Source organism: Hippocampus zosterae, chromosome 3, assembly GCF_025434085.1.
Source record: "Hippocampus zosterae strain Florida chromosome 3, ASM2543408v3, whole genome shotgun sequence".
NCBI lineage: Eukaryota > Metazoa > Chordata > Actinopteri > Syngnathiformes > Syngnathidae > Hippocampus > Hippocampus zosterae.
The window spans coordinates 13,787,964-13,810,433 of record NC_067453.1 but is presented as its reverse complement, the minus strand read 5'-3'; the positions used below and the strand labels follow the sequence as shown (position 1 = coordinate 13,810,433).

The 22,470-nt window shown below is 45.7% G+C and overlaps 3 protein-coding genes across 5 annotated transcripts; all 3 read left to right on the top strand.

Annotated features, from left to right (window-relative positions):
- The first annotated feature begins 247 nt into the window (after window positions 1–247).
- Window positions 248–2,196, top strand: LOC127598128 (putative mediator of RNA polymerase II transcription subunit 12). The gene is given in 1 exon segment (XM_052061734.1): window positions 248–2,196. A coding segment is annotated over 1 exon segment (1,551 nt). The 5' UTR covers window positions 248–330; the 3' UTR covers window positions 1,882–2,196.
- Window positions 2,197–2,736: 540 nt separating this feature from the next.
- On the top strand, window positions 2,737–6,032 carry zpd (zona pellucida glycoprotein d). The gene is made up of 10 exons (XM_052061761.1): window positions 2,737–2,901; window positions 3,029–3,080; window positions 3,155–3,265; window positions 3,915–4,123; window positions 4,209–4,366; window positions 4,946–5,060; window positions 5,138–5,265; window positions 5,359–5,542; window positions 5,687–5,792; window positions 5,889–6,032. The coding sequence occupies exons 1-10, from the start codon at window positions 2,881–2,883 to the stop codon at window positions 6,008–6,010; spliced, it is 1,206 nt and encodes a 401-aa protein (XP_051917721.1). The 5' UTR covers window positions 2,737–2,880; the 3' UTR covers window positions 6,011–6,032.
- An 803-nt stretch (window positions 6,033–6,835) lies between these two features.
- Window positions 6,836–22,391, top strand: mmp15a (matrix metallopeptidase 15a). 3 transcript variants are annotated; one of them, XM_052061697.1, is made up of 11 exons: window positions 6,836–7,213; window positions 7,352–7,480; window positions 9,213–9,361; window positions 14,387–14,506; window positions 14,577–14,890; window positions 15,209–15,370; window positions 16,003–16,379; window positions 17,824–17,962; window positions 18,961–19,111; window positions 19,200–19,315; window positions 20,486–22,391. In XM_052061697.1, exons 2-11 carry the CDS (start codon window positions 7,364–7,366, stop codon window positions 20,953–20,955), a joined length of 2,115 nt encoding a protein of 704 aa, XP_051917657.1. In that variant the 5' UTR covers window positions 6,836–7,213; window positions 7,352–7,363; the 3' UTR covers window positions 20,956–22,391. The 3 variants fall into 3 exon arrangements, with proteins under 3 accessions (XP_051917657.1, XP_051917656.1, XP_051917655.1); XM_052061696.1 differs by having other exon boundaries at window positions 7,314–7,480; XM_052061695.1 differs by having other exon boundaries at window positions 6,836–7,480.
- Window positions 22,392–22,470: the final 79 nt, after the last annotated feature.

The window sequence follows — 22,470 nt, the reverse complement described above, 5'->3', positions numbered from 1 at the left end:
TATTTTATGTTTCATTAAGTGGTAAAGTGTGCCCCGCCTATTACCCGAACACAGCTGAGATAGGCTACAGCACGCACTGCGACCCAATCTGTGTCTTCTGACCAAACCAGGACACACCAATGGAAGTGTCAAGCAATCCACACACCACAAATGTGTTCAAGGTGAGATTTGATAAACAGTTCAGGGCAGAAGCCATCAATCACAGTGTTTACTGATCCCTGTTTTTTTCCATTCATACCACAGCAATCTCCTGCCCCGATTGTTTCAGTGCAGCAGACACTTGAGCTCAGCTCCAGCCCTCATTCAGGTGGGGAGTCCTTTCAGAGCTCAATGCCCCTACAAACTGAGGATGTGGAACTTCCCCAGGCACGCTCTGTCTTTCCTAGCCTCGAGTCTCTTAACTCAATTCAAAAGCAAGACATTGCCCCAGCGGCGTCATTTCCAATGTCAGGAGATCCAACAATCCCCCCGGTAACCCCAGAGGTCCCCCAGCAGTTCCTTAGAGACCCACAGGAAAGCCTGCCGCCTGAAAGTTCTAACAACGATGCAGTCGTGGTTGTAGCCATGTCCCAAATAGCAGCACCCTCTCCACCCCAGCCAGAGCAGTCACAGGTTCCCTTATTTGCCCAAGAAGGCGTAGCCCAGTTGGAGAGGTGGGATTAGCTCCAGGATGGAGCTAATCCCACACTCCAGCAGGTTATAGAGGCAGCTGTAGCCCGGCAGCAGCAGCAGCTAAATGCTGTGCTTTACAGCCCCACGTCCTCTGCAGACACTCTTCAACAGCATGTCCAGGAGAACATGAACAGCCTTAGGTTGGGAGCCGCAGATAATTCGCTGTCACCACAGCAACTGCTGCAGATTCAGCAACAGCAAATGCAACAGCAGCAGCAACAGCAGCAGCAGCAAATACAACATTTTCAACAACAGCAAATACTAAGTAACCTTCAACAGCAACACCACCATCTCCAGCAGCTACAACAGCAAGTCCTTGGAAACATGCAGATTCAACAACAACTTCTTCTACAGCCACAAGACCAACAGCAACTACAGCAGCAACATATTCTGGAGAACATCCAACAACAGCAGCTGCAACAGAATCAGCAACAAGTCATAAACAACATCCAGCTTCAGGATCAACAACAAAATCAAATTCTAAGCAATTTGCAACAGCATCAGCTACAACAACAACAAAGCCAAACATTGAGCAACCTGCAGCAGCAACAGTTGCAGGAACAGCAAGTTTTAGAAAACCTGCAGCAGCAACTACAGGCCGAGTTGCTCCAGCCACAAATCCATTCCAATCCCCAAGTACAGCAGCCGGTCGCCCACCTTCAACAACCTGGTGAGATGCTGACCATCCAAACCAGTTTCCCAACACAGCCCCCATCTAATACATCGCCCCCACAGCAGCTTTTCCAGTCCCCCAGGCCTATTGCAGAGACCCAGGTTACCCAACAGCAGGTTCAAGCGGCCCTGCTCCAGAATGCCCTGACAGTCTTGACGAGCGGCAGCCTCAACACGGAGGAACAGTCCACCGGGTCGGCCCTGTATCTTTCACCGAACTCTCAGTCCCAACAGCAGCAGCAGTTGGCATTCATCTCCACCATGGAGACATCCACCAGCCAGCCCCAGCCCGTTACCATGTTTCATAACCAGCCTCCAGCTCAGCTTTCGCAAATGCAGCAGCAAAGCACCCCCATGGAACAACAGCAATCGCCGCAGCAAAATCAACAACAGTCACCACAACTCTCCATTGGCCAACAAGGCTCTTTGTTCCAAAGCATACCCAACCATTCGCAACCTAACCCTCTCCCCCAGAATCAGCTCTCCCAGCCACAGCAGACAGGTCTGCTCCTCTGCACTGCAGAACTAAATCCCTAGACTATCCTTTTCAGCACGCAGACCCAAGGATCAGCCCCGATGGGCAGTATCTCAGTTGGACTTTCCCAACCAGAAACAGCCGAGCCAATGTCCTTCCAGGATCAGAGCTCCTTGGGGAACAACTCGACATCCATTCAGAACCAACAGCGCAGCATTATCCAGGAGCAGCAGCCCATGCAAGTGGGCACAAGCTCTTCTAGCGTCTCTAACAGTCGATCGGTGGAGCTCTTCCTGCCCCAGGCCTCCCTGTCCAGCCTACAGAGTACTCTTAGTTCGCAGGAGCTAAACAACCAGACTGCAGCCCCCGGTACAACAATCTTTGTGGTCCAGGGCGCTGTCGGCGTGGTGGACAGCCCTGGCCAACAGCCCCCGGAACAGCTTTTCCAGACAACTGGGTGCCCGCCCCCGTTTACCTTAAAAAAAAACAATTACGAGCTTATGTAACTCACTTTTATTAACTATTTATCATAAATTATAGCCTTTGTATATCCATTGTGGATGGCTGTTAATGGGGTATTTATAATATTTCAAAGGGATTGTGCCTCATCGATTAAGCTAAACTACGTATCAAAATGCCAGTTTGAATTTAAAACCACTTAATCACATTTTCTCAAATGTGGTTACATCTTGAGCGTGATAGTATGGCGACATCTAACGGACAAAATTCTAATCACCCTCGGAGCAGTTCATCCTTGATTATCTATATGTATTTAAATTATTTTAAAAAACGATTAAAACATCTTTACAGTGAGTACAATTTAAGCAAAAACAAGTTTCATAACATTAACTTAAATGGTTTACAAAACAATGACAGAATATAAAAGTCGAAATGAGCTTAAATTGATCATGTTTACCGCTACGACAGACCACAGGTGTTTTTAATTGCAGGACGTCCAGTTATGAAGACGGCGACAACATAACTAAACGGCCCCGTTTGACCGCGATTAAAGCTTTGATATTAAGCTTTATACGTTTTTTACGGAAAAAATTAGCACAAAAATGACTTCAAACGACTGTCAGGTAGGTGTGAATTTGCCTTTTGTGGTACTTTTTTTGGGAGGTTAGCTAGCTAGCTAGTTCACCTGGAATGCTAACTAGATTGAGTCATAACATACGACTGGTTTTATATATTTAATGTTCACGGCAGTTGGCGGTTATCCTCTTGCTGCTTCTTGGCTTCACGCACCACCAAGTAACAGGTAATTCGTAACTAACGCAAAGTAAGATGTGAAATGAGCATGTTAGCTTGTGCCAATGTGCTATGTATAAGCAGGAATCTGCGACGTGGAGATTTGCGCCACCAACCCAGAAAGGTGCGTCCTGTCTAAAGACGAGAGCACCTGCAAGTGTGTGGAAGGATTTTATGATGACAATTGTGGCAAAGGTAGGCATGTTTGCGCCTCTCGCCTTTATTTTTGCATGATATCATCATTTGGGCTATAGAAATATATACTCCTGGACATTTAATGTCTCATTAAGAAAATCGGCCTGTTTCTGTGGTACATGAGCTCTTCCTTGGTTCTGGCAGATCCGCCGAGTAAACGGGTTTCCGTCTGTCTATACAGAAATAGGACGTGGGTCTGTTAACTCGAACAGGGTGATATTGTGTAGAAGGCATGTGGCCCATTTTATATTGCATTAACACATGTAGTGCATTAAAAACAGTCAGTATTCATTTATAATCTCCGAAAAACTGTTTTGGACTGTTAAAATGGTTGATGCTTCGCCAAGCAGAAAATGAATGGCTGTCACATTCAATATGGCGGAGACATCAGCATCCTATTCACTGCTCAGTGTTAACTGTACTGTGTGTGTCTGTGATGATGTTGGAGCGACTGTTGTGACATCAATATAAGATTGAAACATGTCGTGACAAATGTACTAATGTTCAGTTTCAATGGACCCTGAGAGGTATTGATCATGATTACCAGAGGAAATTTTGATTAATCTCCAGTATTGAATCTTTTTTGGTACATATTCCATTTGTTCAATTCCTCCTGAGGAAAAAAAACAATCCTTTTGCTTTTAAACAGATGCACACATCAAAGTCTTATGCACCAAGACGTACATGGGCGTCAGAGCGCGCGAAGAATTCTTCATGTATTACAACACGCCGGTCACGTCTTTGCACCTGCCCAATAGATCGTGCAAAGCATACAGGGAGGTCATCAACAACGTTCCGTACTACATGGTCAAGGTAGCAAAAAATGAATACATCGGATGTGGAGGCAAATCGCTTGAGGTGCGTCAGCGCTCCAAAGTGTAATACTGACTGCTATTGAATACGACAGTTGCTCACTTGATCATTTTCATATTTCTTTTCATAGAAAAACTTCACTCATGTCACATACACCCTGAGTCTTCAATCAGAGCCTCAGGCCGTTGGAAACATCATCAGAGATCCCGTCATCAAACTGGATTTTACATGCATCTTTCCATTCATCAGAACAGTCAGCCTGCCTTTTCCAGTTGAACCCATTTCCAGGTTAAATCACTTTCACTTTCATTTCCCATTCTTATTCATAGAGCCATGTGTGTTGCCCAAACGTCCTGGGTTAGCAAATATATGAAAACTAACACACTTCTGTCAATGTATAATTTGGTTTGAGCAAGCCTTAAACTGTAGCATCCTGGCCTTTTTATCAGGCTGTGATTTGTTGCCAGTTGTGCTCGCTCATGACGTGAATGAGGATGTGTGCAAGAGAAAATGGATGGTTGGATATAACCCCCCTGACAACAATAATGCCTATAGTTCCACTGGGGCCCAATTTAGTCTGTAGTCAAGGTAATCTGAATCATATAATTCACTCTAATCTTTATAAATTTCTACCATTTCTTTGTCGTGTTCAGTGGATGGAGCAGGTTTAATTGTCATGGTGACAGTTTAATCACCATTGGGGATATTCTATATATCTCATAGCCACTGCTGGCAGTGGCTATGAGGTTATTCATCAATATACAGTTGGAGACACTTGTGTGCAGCAAGACTACACATGTTCTAACAGTTTTCGACTGGGTGAGCAATTAATTACCTGACTGAGTTGTGCTTGGCTCACACAAACAGTGAGGCGATGGTGCGTGTCGATGAGCTAGATGCGACCATACAGATGATGTTGTACACGGATCATAGCTACACGACAGCTTTCAGCAGTGCCCCCACTGTTGAGCTGGGGGACCAGGTAGTCTCCAGCTTCACTCTTAATTCTGCCCGTATTACGCTGCATTTTGTTTTGAATGTCCTTTGCCATGCGCTCAGGTGTATGTTGAGATCACCGTGATGGAGCCTGCAGACTTTTTCCTCCTTCGCATCAATGACTGCTGGGCCACACAGAGTCAGCAAGCCAATGCCTCGGAGGGCTTGGTTCACAGCCTGCTTTTGAATGGGTTAAAACATCTCTGTCACGCTTGACTTGTCTCTTCAAAAGTGAACTCGTGTCAATGTGATTGTGACTCCTCTTTCCCGGTGTCTCTGTCAAGGTGTGCGACCGATGACACAGTTACCTTCCACAGCCTGAGCGAGGGAGAGTCTGGCCTTAATGGACAGAGCTCCACCATTCACTACAGCTTCGCCATGTTCCGCTTCACAGTAGAGCCACACTTGTTCTATCTGCATTGCACCGTGCAGCTCTGTGACCCAGATGACAGAATATCCTGCACACCTGTGAGCTCCTAACTGTCATCCTAGTGTGTGTGTGTGTGTGTGGGGGGGGGGGGGGGGGCTGGGTGTTATAGTGAGGAAAAATGCAATGAGAGGATGTCTGTCTTTTTTTTTTTTAAACTAAAGATGGAGCTTTTGTCTTTATAGAACTGCAAATCCATCACGAAGCGAGAAGCCGTGCGAGTAGACACTGCCCAAGGGCTGTTGTCATATGGACCCATCAGAATTGAAACACCAAATAAACCTGTGTCTAGTAAGTCACCATTACATCATCACCGCCTACTCCTGTTTTTATTAATTGTTAAGGAGAAAACCCAAGATGCATGTGTCCCCCCCGCCCCCCCTACAGATGTAGTGACAACAGTGGTGCTCCCTGTAGCAGGTGTCTGGGCTGTGGGCTTCATCCTCACCCTCCTCATCGCAGTGGCAAGAGCTGGCAGTAGGAAGATTGTACAAACTGAGCAGCTCTGATTTCAATAAAATGTAAAACCATTGTTGGATCCTGCTTATTGTCACCACATGCGGGGCTAAAAATGTCATTTTACACAGGCAAACACACAACTTGAGATTCTTTTAATTACACTTTTGGATTATTGTCTTCCGCCTCAAAGGTTTCTACCAATGGCAAGATCAGGTTTTGATAACATGCATCAGTGTATACTCTGTAAATATGGACATTGGCTTCTTTGCATCCATGTCTTGTGAGATGATGGATCTTCATTGCTTCTACGATACTTGGAAAACCTACGTGTTATTGCGGAAGTGGATGACAATATCCTTTATACAAATTTGTGCCCCCTGAGGGGTGGTCTTTCCAAATGTCAGTAAAGAAATAACACCAGAGCTTTATTTTTGCTAAACCCTTTGTCAGTCAAACCTATCAGATTTTCTGTTTGATGTTCCCTTTGACGTTTATCTATCATTGCACCACTGCCGCTGACCGGCAACCAGTACATGGCGTATCCTGCCTGTTGCCCAACGTTGGTTGGAACAGCTTTCGGCTCTGAGCTCACCAGTAGCTCTAAAGGGGACAAGCACGATAGAGAATGGGATGGGTGGCTTGAGCAATTTCAAGGAAAAGGTTCACTTCGTTAATTATGATTAAAAAAACTAAAGTCGAGTCGTGAACAAGTCTTGGAAAAATAATTCGGGGTGGGGCTTTTAACGTACAGTGTAGCGCCGCATGATCACGGTTTGGCACCAAAGGATTTGCATCCCATGGTTTTAACATTGCAGCAGTCAGCATATTGACTTGTATTTACTTCAGGAGCCAGCAGAGGGCGATGTGGGATATCGTAGCTTTTTGCTCTCCACGACAGTTATGCCTTGTTTTTGAGTGGGTGGGTTTCTCAATCTCGGAATTATTTGATCGCATATTCCTCTGTTTTATAGCGACCTCGTCTTTGTTTACGAGTATGCTCCACGCGTGAAAGATATTGCCAGGTTTATTTTTACTTCGGCGTTTTTTTTTTTTTGCGGCTGCATTATTTTCGTCACAATGCAAGTCAGAGTTCAAGTTGACCTCCCATTTTTGCTTGCAAGTGTGCTGCAGAGAGCAAAGGGAGATCATTGTCAGTTTTGCACTGTTGGGCAACATAAGGACGAAGTGCCATCTTAATTTGGACCATACACACCTCTGGAGTTCCAGCAATTTGCTCCAGTTTCACTGTGAAGGTAATCTTTTCTTGAAGTTGTTCAGGTGGCACTGCTTGTCTCAATCTGAGGGGACGTGGAAACTAGCCGCTGTTTTCCTCAATCCCTTCCTTGCTGGCAGAAGAGTTCCTTTGTTACAGTACCTCCATCACTCCACAGTGGATCTTCAAAATGATCTCAGCTCAAGAACCCCGATTTCAGATCCTGATCACTTCGGTCTACTTATTTTCTCTGTTCATTGGCAATGCAACGGCCGACGTGCCGAAGCAGGACGACTTCAATGCAGAGGTTAGTTGTGGTCCAATTTCGTCAATTCTAAGTTTTGTTTTCAACTTGCGTCACGACATTCCAAGCATGCACGCCATTTGACTTTCATACCCTTTAACAATTCACTTAGGATTTGCTTGTGGAAAGTGCTGTTCTCGGAGAAAAGCGTAATTCCGTCTACCTGTAAATGAATATTTAGGCTACTCTATCAGACTCTACCTCGCAGTCGGAGATCAGTTTGGAAAAATAACAAGCCATATTAATCCGTAAAGGATGAATCAAGGAAATTTCACCGTTATACTATGGATGACTATCTACAAAGTATTATGCATCTTATTTGTTCCATATACTGTATAAGTAAGTGGAGTAATGGATTTTAAAGAAATACCGTATATTTGTTCTCAAGTAAAATATACAATATCAATTTAGGGCAAGGCAAGGCAGCTTTATATAGCTCATTTCACACACAAGGTAACTCACTGTGCTTCACATAATTAAACATACAGTACATTTAAAAACATTTACAATAAACAAAAGTAAAGAAAAAACAAGAATGCAATGCAAAGAAATAAAAGTATCTTGCTAAAATTACAAGAAAGATCATACAGTCAAATCAAGACGAATGGAGGTTACCCTTTAATATTACTGCAACACCCAACAATGCTTGCATAATTGTACACATGTTCACTCAATAAGATGAGGTTGTGTTTGACTCTTCACATTTAACAATTCACCGTCAAAACAGACAACCGCTTTGCCTTAGAATAAGGCCCAAAAAGGGTCAAACGTTGTAAGTAATGTGTAGGGCATTTCAACTAAACTTAATTGCTTATCTGTGCTCATATTGGTGGATAAAGCTCCTTCAGCCAGAGACTGTTACACCCGTGCTGCAAGAAGGAGAGATACCGACGCTCGTTCCTACCGACTGCTGTCAGGCTGATGAATAAAAGATAACAATCATAATAATAATAATAATTAAATGATGTGAAGGAAATTTGTAAATAGTACTGCAATTTATCCATTTTGTGTTCATATTGCATTTAATTGAAAGATGTTTGTTGTTTTTTTTCTCTTTCTTCTTTCTTCTTTCTACATACATTCTTGCTGCTGGAGGCTGTAAATTTCCCCAGTGTGGGACGAATAAAGGATATCTTATCTTATCTTATTTTATCTTATCTTATCTTATCTTATCTTATCTTATAATAAGTAGTCACCCCAGTCTCGAGGTAAACCTGCACTATCATGCCGTCTCTGCATAATATTTCAGGTCCATGAGCTCAGATTAGTTTGTGTGTGCTGTATGTGTGCTGCTGCTTCCATGCTGTGAGGTGTGCATTAGCTTTTGACTCCTGTGACTCTGCCATGTCAAGGAAACACTTGCTGTGCTGCTTTTAAGCCCCATGGAGGTTGTTTTTAAAAAGGCACGTCTAAAAAGACAGGAGCAGTCGTCCTGCTTCCTTAACTACGTGGCTTCACGTGCTCGCGTGTCAGTGAACTCCTGGTCCTCGATGAGCATGATCACAGAGGTGCCCAAGCACAATTGAGGAATGTTTTCATTTGGTTGCTTAACATCTGTGTACATCCTTTTTTTTGGCAGTCACCGCAGAGGAGGCGCAGGAATGCGTTGATATTAATAGAGGCCATCTGGTTTCTATCTGTTTTCTTTTTCCTCTTCGGATTGTCCAGTTATTAAGTAATGGTTGCGCTCCCAGTTTAACATTGTTGCTGATGGCTTGCTTTTATCCCCTTGCAGGCGTGGCTTCGTCAGTTTGGCTACCTGTCCCAAGCCAGCAGGCAAATGTCCACTATGCAGTCAGCCCAGATCCTGTCCCAAGCAATAAGTGACATGCAGCGTTTCTACGGCTTGGAGGTGACCGGCAAGTCAGATGCCGCCACTGTCACGTAAGATCCCTATTTGTGCCTCTATCGGGTGGCTGTCTTCTCAAAGACTTTCATTCCAAACAGTGGCCACAAACTAATTCCAGACATCTCGTGGCACCCACTTTTATACTAGTCTTGTAATGGAGAGGTTTTACAGTGAATTGCCACATTTTGAATTGTATTTTGTGCAACACTGATTGGGTCGCAGGGGGGTTGGGTTGATTGTGGGGCCCGGCCGGGCACAGCCCGAAGAGGCAACGTGGGTCCCCCTTCCCATGGGCTCACCACCCATGAGAGGGGCCAAAGGGGTCGGGTGCTATGTGAGCTGGGCGGCAGCCAAAGACGGGGACCCTGGCGGTCCGATCCTCGGCTGCAGAAGCTAGCTCTTGGGACATGGAATGTCACCTCTCTGGCAGGGAAGGAGCCCGAGCTGGTGTGTGAGGCAGAGAATTTCCGACTGGATATAGTCGGACTTGCCTCCACACACAGCTTGGGTTCTGGTACCAGTTCTCTCGAGAGGGGTTGGACTCTCTTCCACTCTGGAGTTGCTCACGGTGAGAGGCGCAGAGCAGGTGTGGGCATACTCATTGCCCCCTGGCTCAGTGCCTGTACATTGGGGTTCACACCGGTAGACGAGAGGGTTGCCTCCCTCCGCCTTCGGGTGGGTGGACGGGTCCTGACTGTTGTTTGTGCATATGCACCAAACAGCAGCTCAGCATACCCACCCTTTTTGGAGTCCTTGGAGGGTGTGCTGGAGAGTGCTCCTGCTGGGGACTCCCTTGTTCTGCTGGGGGACTTCAATGCTCACGTGGGCAATGACAGTGAGACTTGGAGGGGCGTGATTGGGAGGAACGGCCCCCCCGATCAGAACTCGAGTGGTGTTTTGTTATTGGACTTCTGTGCTCGCCACGGATTGTCCATAACGAACACCTTGTTCAAACATAAGGGTGTCCATATGTGCACTTGGCACCAGGACACCCTAGGCCGCAGTTCGATGATCGACTTTGTAGTTGTATCATCGGATTTGCGGCCGCATGTTCTGGACACTCGGGTGAAGAGAGGGGCGGAGCTGTCAACTGATCACCACCTGGTGGTGAGTAGGGTCCGATGGTGGGGGAAGATGCCGGTCCGTCCTGGCAGACCCAAACGTATCGTGAGGGTTTGTTGGGAGCGTCTGGCGGAATCCCCCGTCAGAAGGACTTTCAACTCCCACCTTCGACAGAGCTTTTCCCATGTTCCGGGGGAGGCGGGGGACATTGAGCCCGAGTGGACCATGTTCCGTGCCTCTATTGTTGAGGCGGCCAATCTGAGTTGTGGCCGTAAGGTGGTTGGTGCCTGTCGTGGCGGCAATCCCCGTACTCGCTGGTGGACACCAGCAGTAAGGGATGCCGTCAAGCTGAAGAAGGAGTCCTATCGAGCCTTTATGGCCTGTGGGACCCCAGAGACAGCTGACGGGTATCGACTGGCCAAGCGGACCGCGGCTTCGGTGGTCGCCGAGGCAAAATCCCGAGCGTGGGAAGAGTTCGGTGAGGCCATGGAAGCCGACTTCCGGACGGCTTCGAGGAAATTCTGGTCCACCATCCGACGTCTCAGGAGGGGGAAGCAGTGCACCACTAACACTGTGTACAGTGGGGATGGGGCGCTGCTGACTTCGACTCGGGACGTTGTGAACCGGTGGGCAGAGTACTTCGAAGACCTCCTCAACTCCACCAACACGCCTTCCTTGGAGGAAGCAGAGCCCGGGGGCTCTGAGGTGGGCTCTCCTATCTCTGTGGTTGAAGTCACCGATGTGGTTAAAAAGCTCCTCGGTGGCAAGGCCCCAGGGGTGGATGAGATCCGCCCGGAGTTCCTCAAGGCTCTGGATGTTGTGGGGCTGTCCTGGTTGACACGCCTCTGCAACATCGCGTGGACAACAGGGAGAGTGCCTCTGGATTGGCAGACCGGGGTGGTAGTCCCTCTTTTTAAAAAGGGGGACCGGAGGGTGTGTTCCAACTACAGAGGGATCACACTCCTCAGCCTCCCTGGTAAGGTCTATTCAGGGGTGCTGGAGAGGAGGGTCCGTCAGGAAGTCGAGCCTCAGATTGAGGAGGAGCAGTGTGGTTTTCGTCCCGGCCGTGGAACAGTGGACCAGCTCTACACCCTTAGCAGGGTCCTTGAGGGTATGTGGGAATTCGCCCAACCAGTCTACATGTGTTTTGTGGACTTGGAGAAGGCGTTTGACCATGTCCCTCGGGGAGTTCTGTGGGGGGTGCTTCGTGGGTATGGGGTACCGAACCCCCTGATACGGGCTGTTCGGTCACTATACCACCGATGTCAGAGTTTGGTTCGCATTGCCGGCAGTAAGTCGGAATCGTTTCCAGTGGAGGTAGGACTCCGCCAAGGCTGCCCTTTGTCGCCGATTCTGTTCATAACCTTTATGGACAGAATTTCTAGGCGCAGCCGAAGCGTTGAGGGGGTCCGTTTTGGGGGCCTCAGTATTTCATCCCTGCTTTTTGCAGATGATGTGGTGCTGTTGGCTCCTTCAAACGGGGCTCTCCAACTCTCACTGGAGCGTTTCGCAGCCGAGTGTGAAGCGGTTGGGATGAAAATCAGCACCTCCAAATCTGAAACCATGGTCCTCAGTCGGAAAAGGGTGGAGTGCCCCCTCCGGGTCGGGGAGGAGATCTTACCCCAAGTGGAGGAGTTCAAGTATCTTGGGGTCTTGTTCACGAGTGGGGGTAGGAGGGAGCGGGAGATCGACAGGCGGATCGGTGCAGCGTCTGCTGTGATGCGGACGTTGTATCGGTCTGTCGTGGTGAAGAAGGAGCTGAGCCAAAAGGCGAAGCTCTCAATTTACCGGTCGATCTACGTCCCAACCCTCACCTATGGTCACGAGCTATGGGTCGTGACCGAAAGAACGAGATCCCGGATACAAGCGGCTGAAATGAGTTTTCTTCGCAGGGTGTCCGGGCTCTCCCTTAGAGATAAGGTTAGAAGCTCGGTCATCCGGGAGGGGCTCAGAGTCGAGCCGCTTCTCCTCCACATCGAGAGGAGCCAGATGAGGTGGCTTGGGCATCTGATTCGGATGCCTCCTGAGCGCCTCCCCGGTGAGGTGTTCCGGTCAGGTCCCACCGGGAGGAGACCCAGAGGAAGACCCAGGACACACTGGAGAGACTATGTCACCCAGCTGGCCTGGGAACGCCTCGGGATCCCCCGGGGAGAGCTGGAAGAAGTAGCTAGGGAGAGGGAAGTCTGGGCTTCCCTGCTAAAGCTGTTGCCCCCGCGACCCGGCCCCGGATAAGCGGTAGATGATGGATGGATGGATGGATGGATGGCAACACTGATTGGCAGTGTACCCAGATCATGGATTTGTTGCCATTGTTTTTCCATCAACTGCAGTTGATGTTACATAAAGGCAATTACTAATATGCAGTAATCCCTCGTTTATAGCGGTTAATGGGCACCAAAACCACCCGCGATAAACGAAAATCCGCGAAGTAGCGAACAATTAACATATACAGGTTAAAAAAAAAAACAATTTAAGTCCGCAAATGGTCTGCGAGAAGCTGCAAAACAACAGCGAGTCACATAGAGCAACATATACAGTACTGTACTCCATGTATATTAAAAACAAAAAAGTATATGTTTGAAAAAATCTGCGATGCACTGAAGGCGCGATAAACGAACCGCGAAGTAGCGAGGGATCGCTGTAATGCTTTGGTGCGTGTGAAAGTAGTATTTTAATCACCTCTATTCTGATAAATAAGTCAGTCATTAAAAAGAAATACAAAACAGAATACAGTAATGGATTAAATGACTACTATTATTCCATCCATTTTATATTCTGCTTCTCTTCTTCAGAGTTGCGGGGGGTGGGGGAGGGGGTGGATTGCTGGAGCTCATCCAAACTGACTTCGGGCCAAAGGCAGACTACATCCTGTATTGGTTTCCCGTTTAATCAGAGGGCACATTGAGACTGACAACCATTCACATTTACATTGTCACTGAACCCAGGCTGCCAGCATGGAAGTGAGGCGAATGTACTCATTTGATGCGTTGATTAATTCTTATTTACATCAAATAGTAATGGCCCATCATGTATTGATGCAAGCTAACAATAAACAAGAACATCTGAAATTTGGGGGGGCAGATTAAGTACGGAACATAGCCAGGTTTATGTCCTCTTTAGCTATTTTTCATTTATTTCAAGTCAAGTAAAATATATTTGTGTAGTCCTTGATCACAAAGGAGTCTCAAAGGGCCTCACAAGCCCACGAGCTTAACTCCACAGGAGGGCAAGGATGAAAAAACAAACATCTGGGAAAGAATAACAAACCTTGAGAAGAAGGACCTGCAGAATGGGCAATCCTCCTTCTAGGATGACCAGGCTGCAAAGGATGCAGTGCGGGCATCATGTTTGTTCGAAGAGTGTGAGTCCATTTAATAAGATAAAGCATTGCAGGAAGACTCCTTCACGTTAACGGGTCCTTCTCAAAACCGACCAGGTTGGTCAATGCGCACATTTCCATAGTATCACCTCGGCGGAGTTGGTTCACCTCAGATTTTGTCTAAATCCATCTGTGCAGAATCTGTACAGCGACATCCAATTCGGGTATCGTCACCTTGCCAGTCATAATGCCGTTTTCCCAGTCAGTAGTTATCTAGCAGGGCAGCACGTCAAATTAATGGTTAGCACATCTGACGTACAGTCGAGAAAGCTGTCTAGCTCGAATCTTGAATGTGTGCAATTTGGATATGCTCCCTGTGCTTGTGTGGATTTTCTCCAGGGTACTCCGGCTTCCTCCCACATTCGAAAAAATGTATGTTAAGTTCAATGAAGACTCAAAATTGTCCTTATGTGTGAATGTGAATAGTTGTTTATGGATCCCTTTGTTTGAGTCTCAGTGCCATTTGGGTCCTGTGTATAAACTGATTCCTTCAGAGTCGTTTGTAAAGTCTCATTTTTGTTCGAGTTTTGTTCTCACTTCCACAGGTTAAAATGATGCACTAATGTCCAGCTAAAATCGGTTCATGTCATGTATGTGTGTGCTATCTCTGCCTTTGTAGGGCCATGCGTCGACCTCGATGTGGTCTGCCAGACAAAAAAGCCGATCTGGATGATGGCATGAGAAGGAGACGCTACGCTGTTACTGGACAACGGTGGGACAAGGACCACATCTCCTACAGGTATATTGCACTAACACACATACCTATTAAGTGCAATGCATCGACCATGAAATACATTTCTATGTGTCAGTATATTGGACCAGCACATCCCGCACTCCCTGGGAGCGCAGAAGACCTATGATGCGATCCGCAGAGCGTTTGACGTGTGGCAAACGGCCACTGCGCTGACCTTCCAAGAACTACCGGCTCAGCATGGCAACAGCAGCCAGGCTCAGCTCGCGGACATCCTGTTGTTGTTTGCCTCTGGTTTCCATGGCGACATGTCCTTGTTTGATGGCGAGGGGGGCTCACTGGCCCATGCCTTCTACCCCGGGCCTGCAATGGGCGGGGATACACACTTTGATGCGGATGAGCCTTGGACTTTGGACAGTCCAAACCACCAAGGTTAGGCGGGTTGCTTTTATTTTATGTTTTCAAACCAGTAGATTAAGCTAATGGAATGCATGGTGTTTAGCATGTCTGCCTCCCAATTCTCCCCCACAGGGTTTTGGTCTCTGAAATTACTCCATTTTTATTTTAGCGTTTGTGCAAATCCGCACCCCCATTATTCATTTACTTTGTGTATATTTCAACTCCTTGCTCCTCTTTCATCTTGTGGCACATCTCAACATAATAATGGTTAACTGTGACATCCTGTGAATTCAACAAATCCCTACGCATTAACACATAATTTTGATCCTTTGATCCTCCTTCATGCTACAGGTATTGACCTCTTCCTTGTTGCGGTGCACGAGCTTGGTCATGCTTTAGGTCTGGAGCACTCTGACAACCCCAACGCCATTATGGCTCCTTTCTACCAGTGGATTCACACGCACACCTTCACACTGCACGAGGATGACATCCAGGGAATACAGCACATATATGGTGAGGGTCTCATGCTTTAATTTTGTCTTCAGTGTCCAAAAAACATGCTGAAATGACTACTTACGGTACTCTTCACCTAAATATTTGGAACATGGAGCGTATACCGTTTTGAGAAGATGCATTTAAATATTTCATCATTTGCATTAATTATCCCTTTTATATGGCTATTCAATGATCAGGATTTCATTTCACTCATATGTACGATCACGTTTTTGTTGCTTAAATTACTCATCATTGGCCGACACTCCAAGAGGGTGCAGTTTTATGTGCCACCGGTGACATTTAAGCGATGGTTTCCTGTTATAAAACCTTTGTCATCTACAAGGTCATATGGGTTTTGAAAACATGCAAAATAAGAATATGTCAAGTATTTTCAGCCCCCAAAAACGGATAAGGTAAAGAGAATGCTAAGCCGTATTGATTTGATATAACAAGTAGAGGCAACACGTGTTTGCATACTAACCAACACAGTATGTAAGAACATCAATTGTTTGTACTCATTATATAACAGTGTTTTCCTCTCCTAGCAACCAGTGTGGCAGCTTTTTCCTCAAAGTAGTCACAGTCAATTAAGTTGTGGAAAAGTGGTTGTTCAGTCTTTCAGTGTGTGAGGACTTTTTTTACTCTTCTAGGTCCCCCTCGCATCACTGATGCTCCTTCCACCTCTGGTGGTGATCCGGAACGTGCAATACTCACCTCCCCTTCTCCCCCGGAAGACGAACCCACCCATCCTCCTCCGACTGATGCCGAACCGAAGATCCCGAGCACAACTAAAGGAAGCGCACATGTCACGCACAAACCCGAACCAACCTTTGCCCCGATCACGCATGCCGTAATCCCTACCACCTCCCATCCTGATCCCGAATTCACGCCACCCTTCAGAAAAGACGTGCCCCGCCCTCCACCTACTCGCCGCCCTCCCAAGCAGCCGGATAACAAGGCCCCTGATATCTGTGATGGGGACTTTGACACTGTGACCCTTCTAAGGGGGGAGATGTTTGTGTTCAAGGTAAGACAAATAAAACGTTTGGATTGGTAAAATCTGTATACAATGATCAAAATTAGAGCTGTCAAACGATTAAAATATTTAATCTAATTAAAAATGCAATTGCCATAATTAACTCAAATGAACTAAAAAATTAATCGTGATTACTCACGTATTTTTTATCGTTTCTGAATTTCCTTTTACATTTTTTGTCCTATTTTTCCCCATTTTAATGCTTTCATCAACTTAGAATCATGAATCAGTTTTCTATGTGCCAGACGCAAATATTTACTGAAATAATTTCAATTTTTCATGAATATTTTTCACTTGGAGCAGTTGTTCACACATAATCTCTCACACAATATTACTGTCCATCAACAACAGTGAAATTTTTTTTTTGTCACACAACAGCTTTTTTAATGAAATCAAAACAAAGCAATATATCATAAAGTGCACATCTACGGTAAACTAGTACTCAGCCTATAGTGGATTTAAACCATAGTTGCATACTTCGTTTTTCTCAAGTTTGCTTTGAACACAGCAGTCTGTTTCTGTATGTTTGTTGGAGAATAACGAGACCCTGGACACCAGTGTTCGTTATGTGCCGCTGTATTCAAAACTGCCGGCCGTACAAACAAGCGCAAGCATTCCCCCCGTGCTGCTGGGGCAAACCATTCTGAAAGAGGGGGGTTTCACTCCCCTTAACAAAGTCAGGCTATGTTGATTATGTTGGTACTTCTTGCGCGGAAGACTCTCTACGGTTTTTGTGTCTACCTCATTTCGGATAATTACACTTGGTTCGATGACAACACTGGAGACGTTTTATTTTCGCTAGGTCACTAACACTGCACCGCTGAACTTTCGTTGTCATGTCACCGCCTCTGCGCACCGTCACTGTCAGACGAACACAGAGAAGCTCCACCCGCTCTATTTATATGGACACGGAACGCGGTAACCTTCCACACAAAATAGTTCCAAACAAGTAACAATCGTGTCAGTGGCATACATCGTATACCTGTATGATACACAGAGAGAGAAGAATAGGTAACTTTGATCTTGTCAGTGGAGCAATCTGGCAACTTTTTAAAAGTAAACCTTCCATTCATAAACTCTTTAAGTATCCGTTTTCGGTGTCTCGCGCTGCCATTGCTGGCAAAACAGACATGGGCGTGGACTTCTGCAGCGCGCTTGTTTTGTTCTGGTGTATTTATAGAGCAACGCAACATCCGCTTGTGACGTGTGCCGCGTTAATCTCGCGAGAAAAAATTTAATCCCGTTAAAATTCATTTAAATTAATGCCAATAAAAACGCGCTAAACTGACAGCTCTAATCAAAATATAACTTTTGACCTCATCTGAGAGAAAGAATCATTTTCCTTCAATTCACACAACTCAACCGAAATGCCAGGCAGGTACATGCGAAAATCTGTTAAGCAGTGACATCAAGTATTGTTTGGTCATATGTGCAGGGTCGATGGTTTTGGCGTGTGCGTAGGAACCGGGTCCTGGACAACTATCCCATGCCGATATCTGTCTTTTGGGCTGGTCTTCCCGACAACATTGATGCAGCTTATGAACGCCATGATGGCAAATTTGTCTTCTTTAAAGGTACATCCTCTGTCGTATCATCGTCTTAGTTTACGCAGTGTGCACTTAACTCTTTTATGAGCATATTCTGTCCTTTAGCGATTTACTAAAAGCACTCAACCAATGTTTTTCTTCTGCAAAATCTTGTCCGGCAGGGCGAAGCCAGCAAGGAGCCGTTTAATTAAATGCTCCTCTATAAAGACAACATTGGCAGTGATATTCAAATCTGTGCATGGATTTAAAGGAAATAGTGCACACTCTGCATTTTTCTCTTGCCAAGCCTGAATTCAAAAGATATTACAGTAATTCAATCTTGTCAGTCACTGATGCAATACTTACTGTATTTCAATTCCCTCCATTAACAATAAGTTACTGTAACCAACAATAAGCACTGAGCTGTCAATGTGGGGACAGTGTTTTTCTTCCACACTGCTTCAACATTCTGTCATTTTGGTCACATGGAGCTACGGCCGCATTGCCGACACTATATATGTATGTTGGTGTGTTACAATTTTAGTAGATGTCATTAATGACGTCGACGGCACCGCTTGGCAGCTGTTGCTGGCTCGGTCCAGACTCCCAAACGGCCTCGTGAGAGAGAAGAGATTTCATCAGCCCTCGCTCCATTGCAGCACATGTGCACAGTGTTCACCCTTATAATCAGACTTTGTAATAAAGAGATTTCAGATTTTTCTCAGTTTGGAAGCACAATGAGAGAGTCTTGCTCTTCCTTCTTCATGAAACTTGTTACAGCATCTCCCCAAAATTCAAATGAAAGCTGTCTCTCAAACTGGCTATGATATAGACTAACCAGGGCGATCGTATTGGGGCACACCTCCTAATCAATCGTTTGATCAATCAGGGAATCGTTTTGGGGCTCTTGGAACCGGGATTAATTGCACAAATGCATTTGGAGATTTAGGAAAAGAAGTATTCAGAGAAAGAAGCACCGTGTGACCCCTCTTTTTAAATTTGATCTGATGTATTCCCCCCCCCCCCCCCCCCCCCCCCCTCTGCAGATGATCAATACTGGGTGTTCAGGGAAGCGGATGTATTGCCAGGATACCCGCAGCCCATTCGGGAATACGGTCAAGGAGTTCCGGCTCACGGCATCGACACAGCGGTTTGGTGGGAGCCAAACGGATACACCTACTTTTTCTCTGATGACCGGTATTTGACACACAATCCCGTTTAAGACTTCCGCATGCAAATGAGCTAGTTTACCAGTATTAATCTGCATAAATATCTGTCCGTGTAGATACTGGAGATTCAATGAGGAGACCCGTAAAGCGGACAGAGACTTCCCAAAACCAATCAGTAGATGGGGAAAGATCCCTCCCTCACCGAAAGGAGCCTTCCTCAGTGATGATGGCGGTAAATGATTAACTGGATGGGATTTAAAAGAGGAACGACAGCATCAATCCATAACAAATACAGACCAAGTCCAAAAGTAGTTAGGGCAACAAGAGGCGTTGTCAGGGAGGGAATCAAAAGTGCCACGGCATAGTGTTGAATGTCAATGGAGATTGGTTAGGCTGGTGCGAGTGGAGCAAGGAAAAGGGCAAGACGGGGGGAAGAATGAGCTCTCTGGTTTGAGGGCTTGCCAGTGCTTCACTTTGGAAATTAGATTTGCGGCAGCACTGCTGTAAATGCACCGAGCGGATCTGGAGCCCATTTGAAGGATTCAAGTGGTTAAGAGCGCATTTAAACCGACACGTCACATGTAATTATTTTAATATTGATGAAACCAACCTATTGATTATTTTACAAGTATGAGATAGTCATGGAAAATGATTCCTGTTCGTTGACATGTTTCACGTTTGCCTTCTTCTCGTCGATGACGGTTAATCCAAATGAGATTGATTGATTACATGAAATTATTTTCGGCATTATAGATTTTAAAATTAATCGGCCAGTTAATTGACAATAAGTCCTTTTGTCCTAACCCTGCCACAAAAAGACAGGCTGGGACTCAAAACATTTTGGTGGGCCCTAGTTTTTGCTTAGCATGGTTCTACTCCAGCTTCCTCCTGCGTTTAAAAAAAGCTGGTTAGTTTAACTGAAGACTGGGTGTATATCCATACTGTAGGTCGGAATCTGCGTTTGACTGAAACCCTTTTAATGTTTAATCCCCTCCTCACATTCTTACACATACATTCCTCGACTAATTAATGGATAATTACTTTTGAAATCGGAGAGATAACCTTTTGTTCAACTTTTGTTCAAGTTACTGTAAAATGGGATTTTGGTACAAATTTTTCATGCAAGTTCACACACTTGATTTGCTTTCGCGGGCCCCATAAAATGATGTGGCAAGCCAGATTTGGTCCCTGTGCCTTGAGTTTGAGAACAGTGATCTACAGTATATATGTCTTGCGATTGTTTTGGGACAAGTCCAGGGTGTAACCTGCCTCTTACCCAAAGTTGGCTGAGATATTAAATCCCATTTGAGTTCTTTTATTATTCACATCAACTTTGTAACAGAAGTACACAGGCCTGATAAATTGTCACGCAAACACAAAATGCCATTTGTGTCTCTTCCAGCATACACCTATTTCTACAAAGGCACCAGTTACTGGCGGTTTGACAACCACAAGACAGTAGCAGACAAAGGCTACCCGCGCTCCATCCTCAAGGATTTCATGGGCTGTGTGGGCATCCCGGAGCCTCCGCCAGACCCAGATATCCAGCCCAAAGCTGAGGATAAACCCGCAAAGCCTTCAGACAGAGGAGATGAGGAACGCAAAGATGTGGACCGTGGGAAAGATGACGAAACTGCACCCGAAAAAGATGACGACGACCCAGAAGTAGATGAGGATGACAAAGATGTGAACGTGGTGGTGACGGTGGCAGACAATGGATCCAAGGTCATGACCTTGATCATGGTGGTGGTGCCTCTGGTGCTCATCCTGTGTATCCTGGTCCTTATCTTTGCCATCCTCAGGACTCTGCAGAACAAAGAGACCCCCAGGGCTCTGGTGCACTGCAAGCGTTCACTGCAGGACTGGGTGTGAGGCAAACAATTTTTTTTCTGTACTATTTTGGTAGGAAGATTGTTTTATGCAGGGCTATTTAGCCATGCATAATAACGAACAACCTGTGAGGTGGTTACAATAGTGCCTGTGGAGCTAGTTCACAATTTTATCGTGCCTTTGTACTCTTCATTAAATCCCTTTTCCCTTTTCAGCTGCCATAGCCTTAGTGTGAAAGACACATGGCGCAATAGCAATTGACTGTTTTCAATCATTTGTTGCGATACAGAGATTCGGTCAGTGTTGTCAAATGTTTTTCGCAATGATCACAGATCTTTTTACGGACAGACATTTGCACTTGTTGTTTCCCTACTTTGTTGTTGTTTTGCTGCTGTCGCTTCCTTGCCGATGTCTTTGTGTGCGTGCGCATGCATGCAAAAGCATTCCCAAGTGCACGCACACGAGCCGGGTCGTCCTCCGAGCAGCGCAGGAATGTTAGACAACACATGCCCAAACATCACATGATCTCAAATGCCTCTGAAGAGAGAAGACACGTTTAGAGACCACTTACACAGGCACATAATACAGGTCACGTTTTTTTGCACACAGACTCCCGGGCTGCAGCCTCCACTCCTCCCACCAAGATCATTTTTTAGACTCCACCACTAAAGGAACAATTTCAGCTGAGTTCTACTGTAGCATCGTATGTGCCGAGGCTGCATTGCGAATCACTTTGTGGTATTTAATAAATCACTCCTTTTCTCTAACTTAAAGCAAAGGGGAATTCTGCAGCCATTACAATTCAGTGTTCCGTGTGTGATGAATAAAGAACAAAAGGCTTTGGTTTCCATTTGGCCAACATGCTGCAGATTTAGTCGTGTCAAGGCATGAAGAAGGGAGAGAGAAATGTAAAAGAAGAAATACAAATGTTGAGGAGGAAATGAGAGAGAATGAGATGAGGGTGAAGGGTCGGCCAGATTCTTTTCCTTGGAATAGGAGGCGTGAGGGAAGGAAAGAAAGAAAGAAGGAGGAGCAGCGCTGGCGTTGTGCCTCTTGACCTACATGATTCAAATCCCACTCCTCTTTTTTCCAGTTTGTTGCCATTAGCAGGAGATGACTTCCTCTCCCAACTCCTCCCTTCCTCTTCCATCTTTCTGTCCACTTTTCTGCAAATTCTCAGTCTCACGCTACTTTTTTTGTCCCACATGTACTCATTTTCAGATTTTGTTCTTCCCTGTGAAAAGCCAAAAATCACTGACTCCACTCATTCACATTTGCTTTCCGTGGATTCTTCCCTACGCATTGATTTTTTTTCTTCTTTTTTTTTTTTAACAAAAAATGTGTAGTGTTGTACGTATGACCAGTTTTATATTCCAAATGTGTTCATGCATGCAGAGCATGTTGTGTGTTGGGGCCTGCACACTCCTGTGTGGACTTTGTTCGAAAATTGACAATAAAATTCACTGGTAAAAACAGAAGGATGCCATTAGTTTTCTTTTCACCCCTTTCCTCGCATATGTTTGTTATTAACTGGAAGGGTTTCTTACCAGGGCTTCT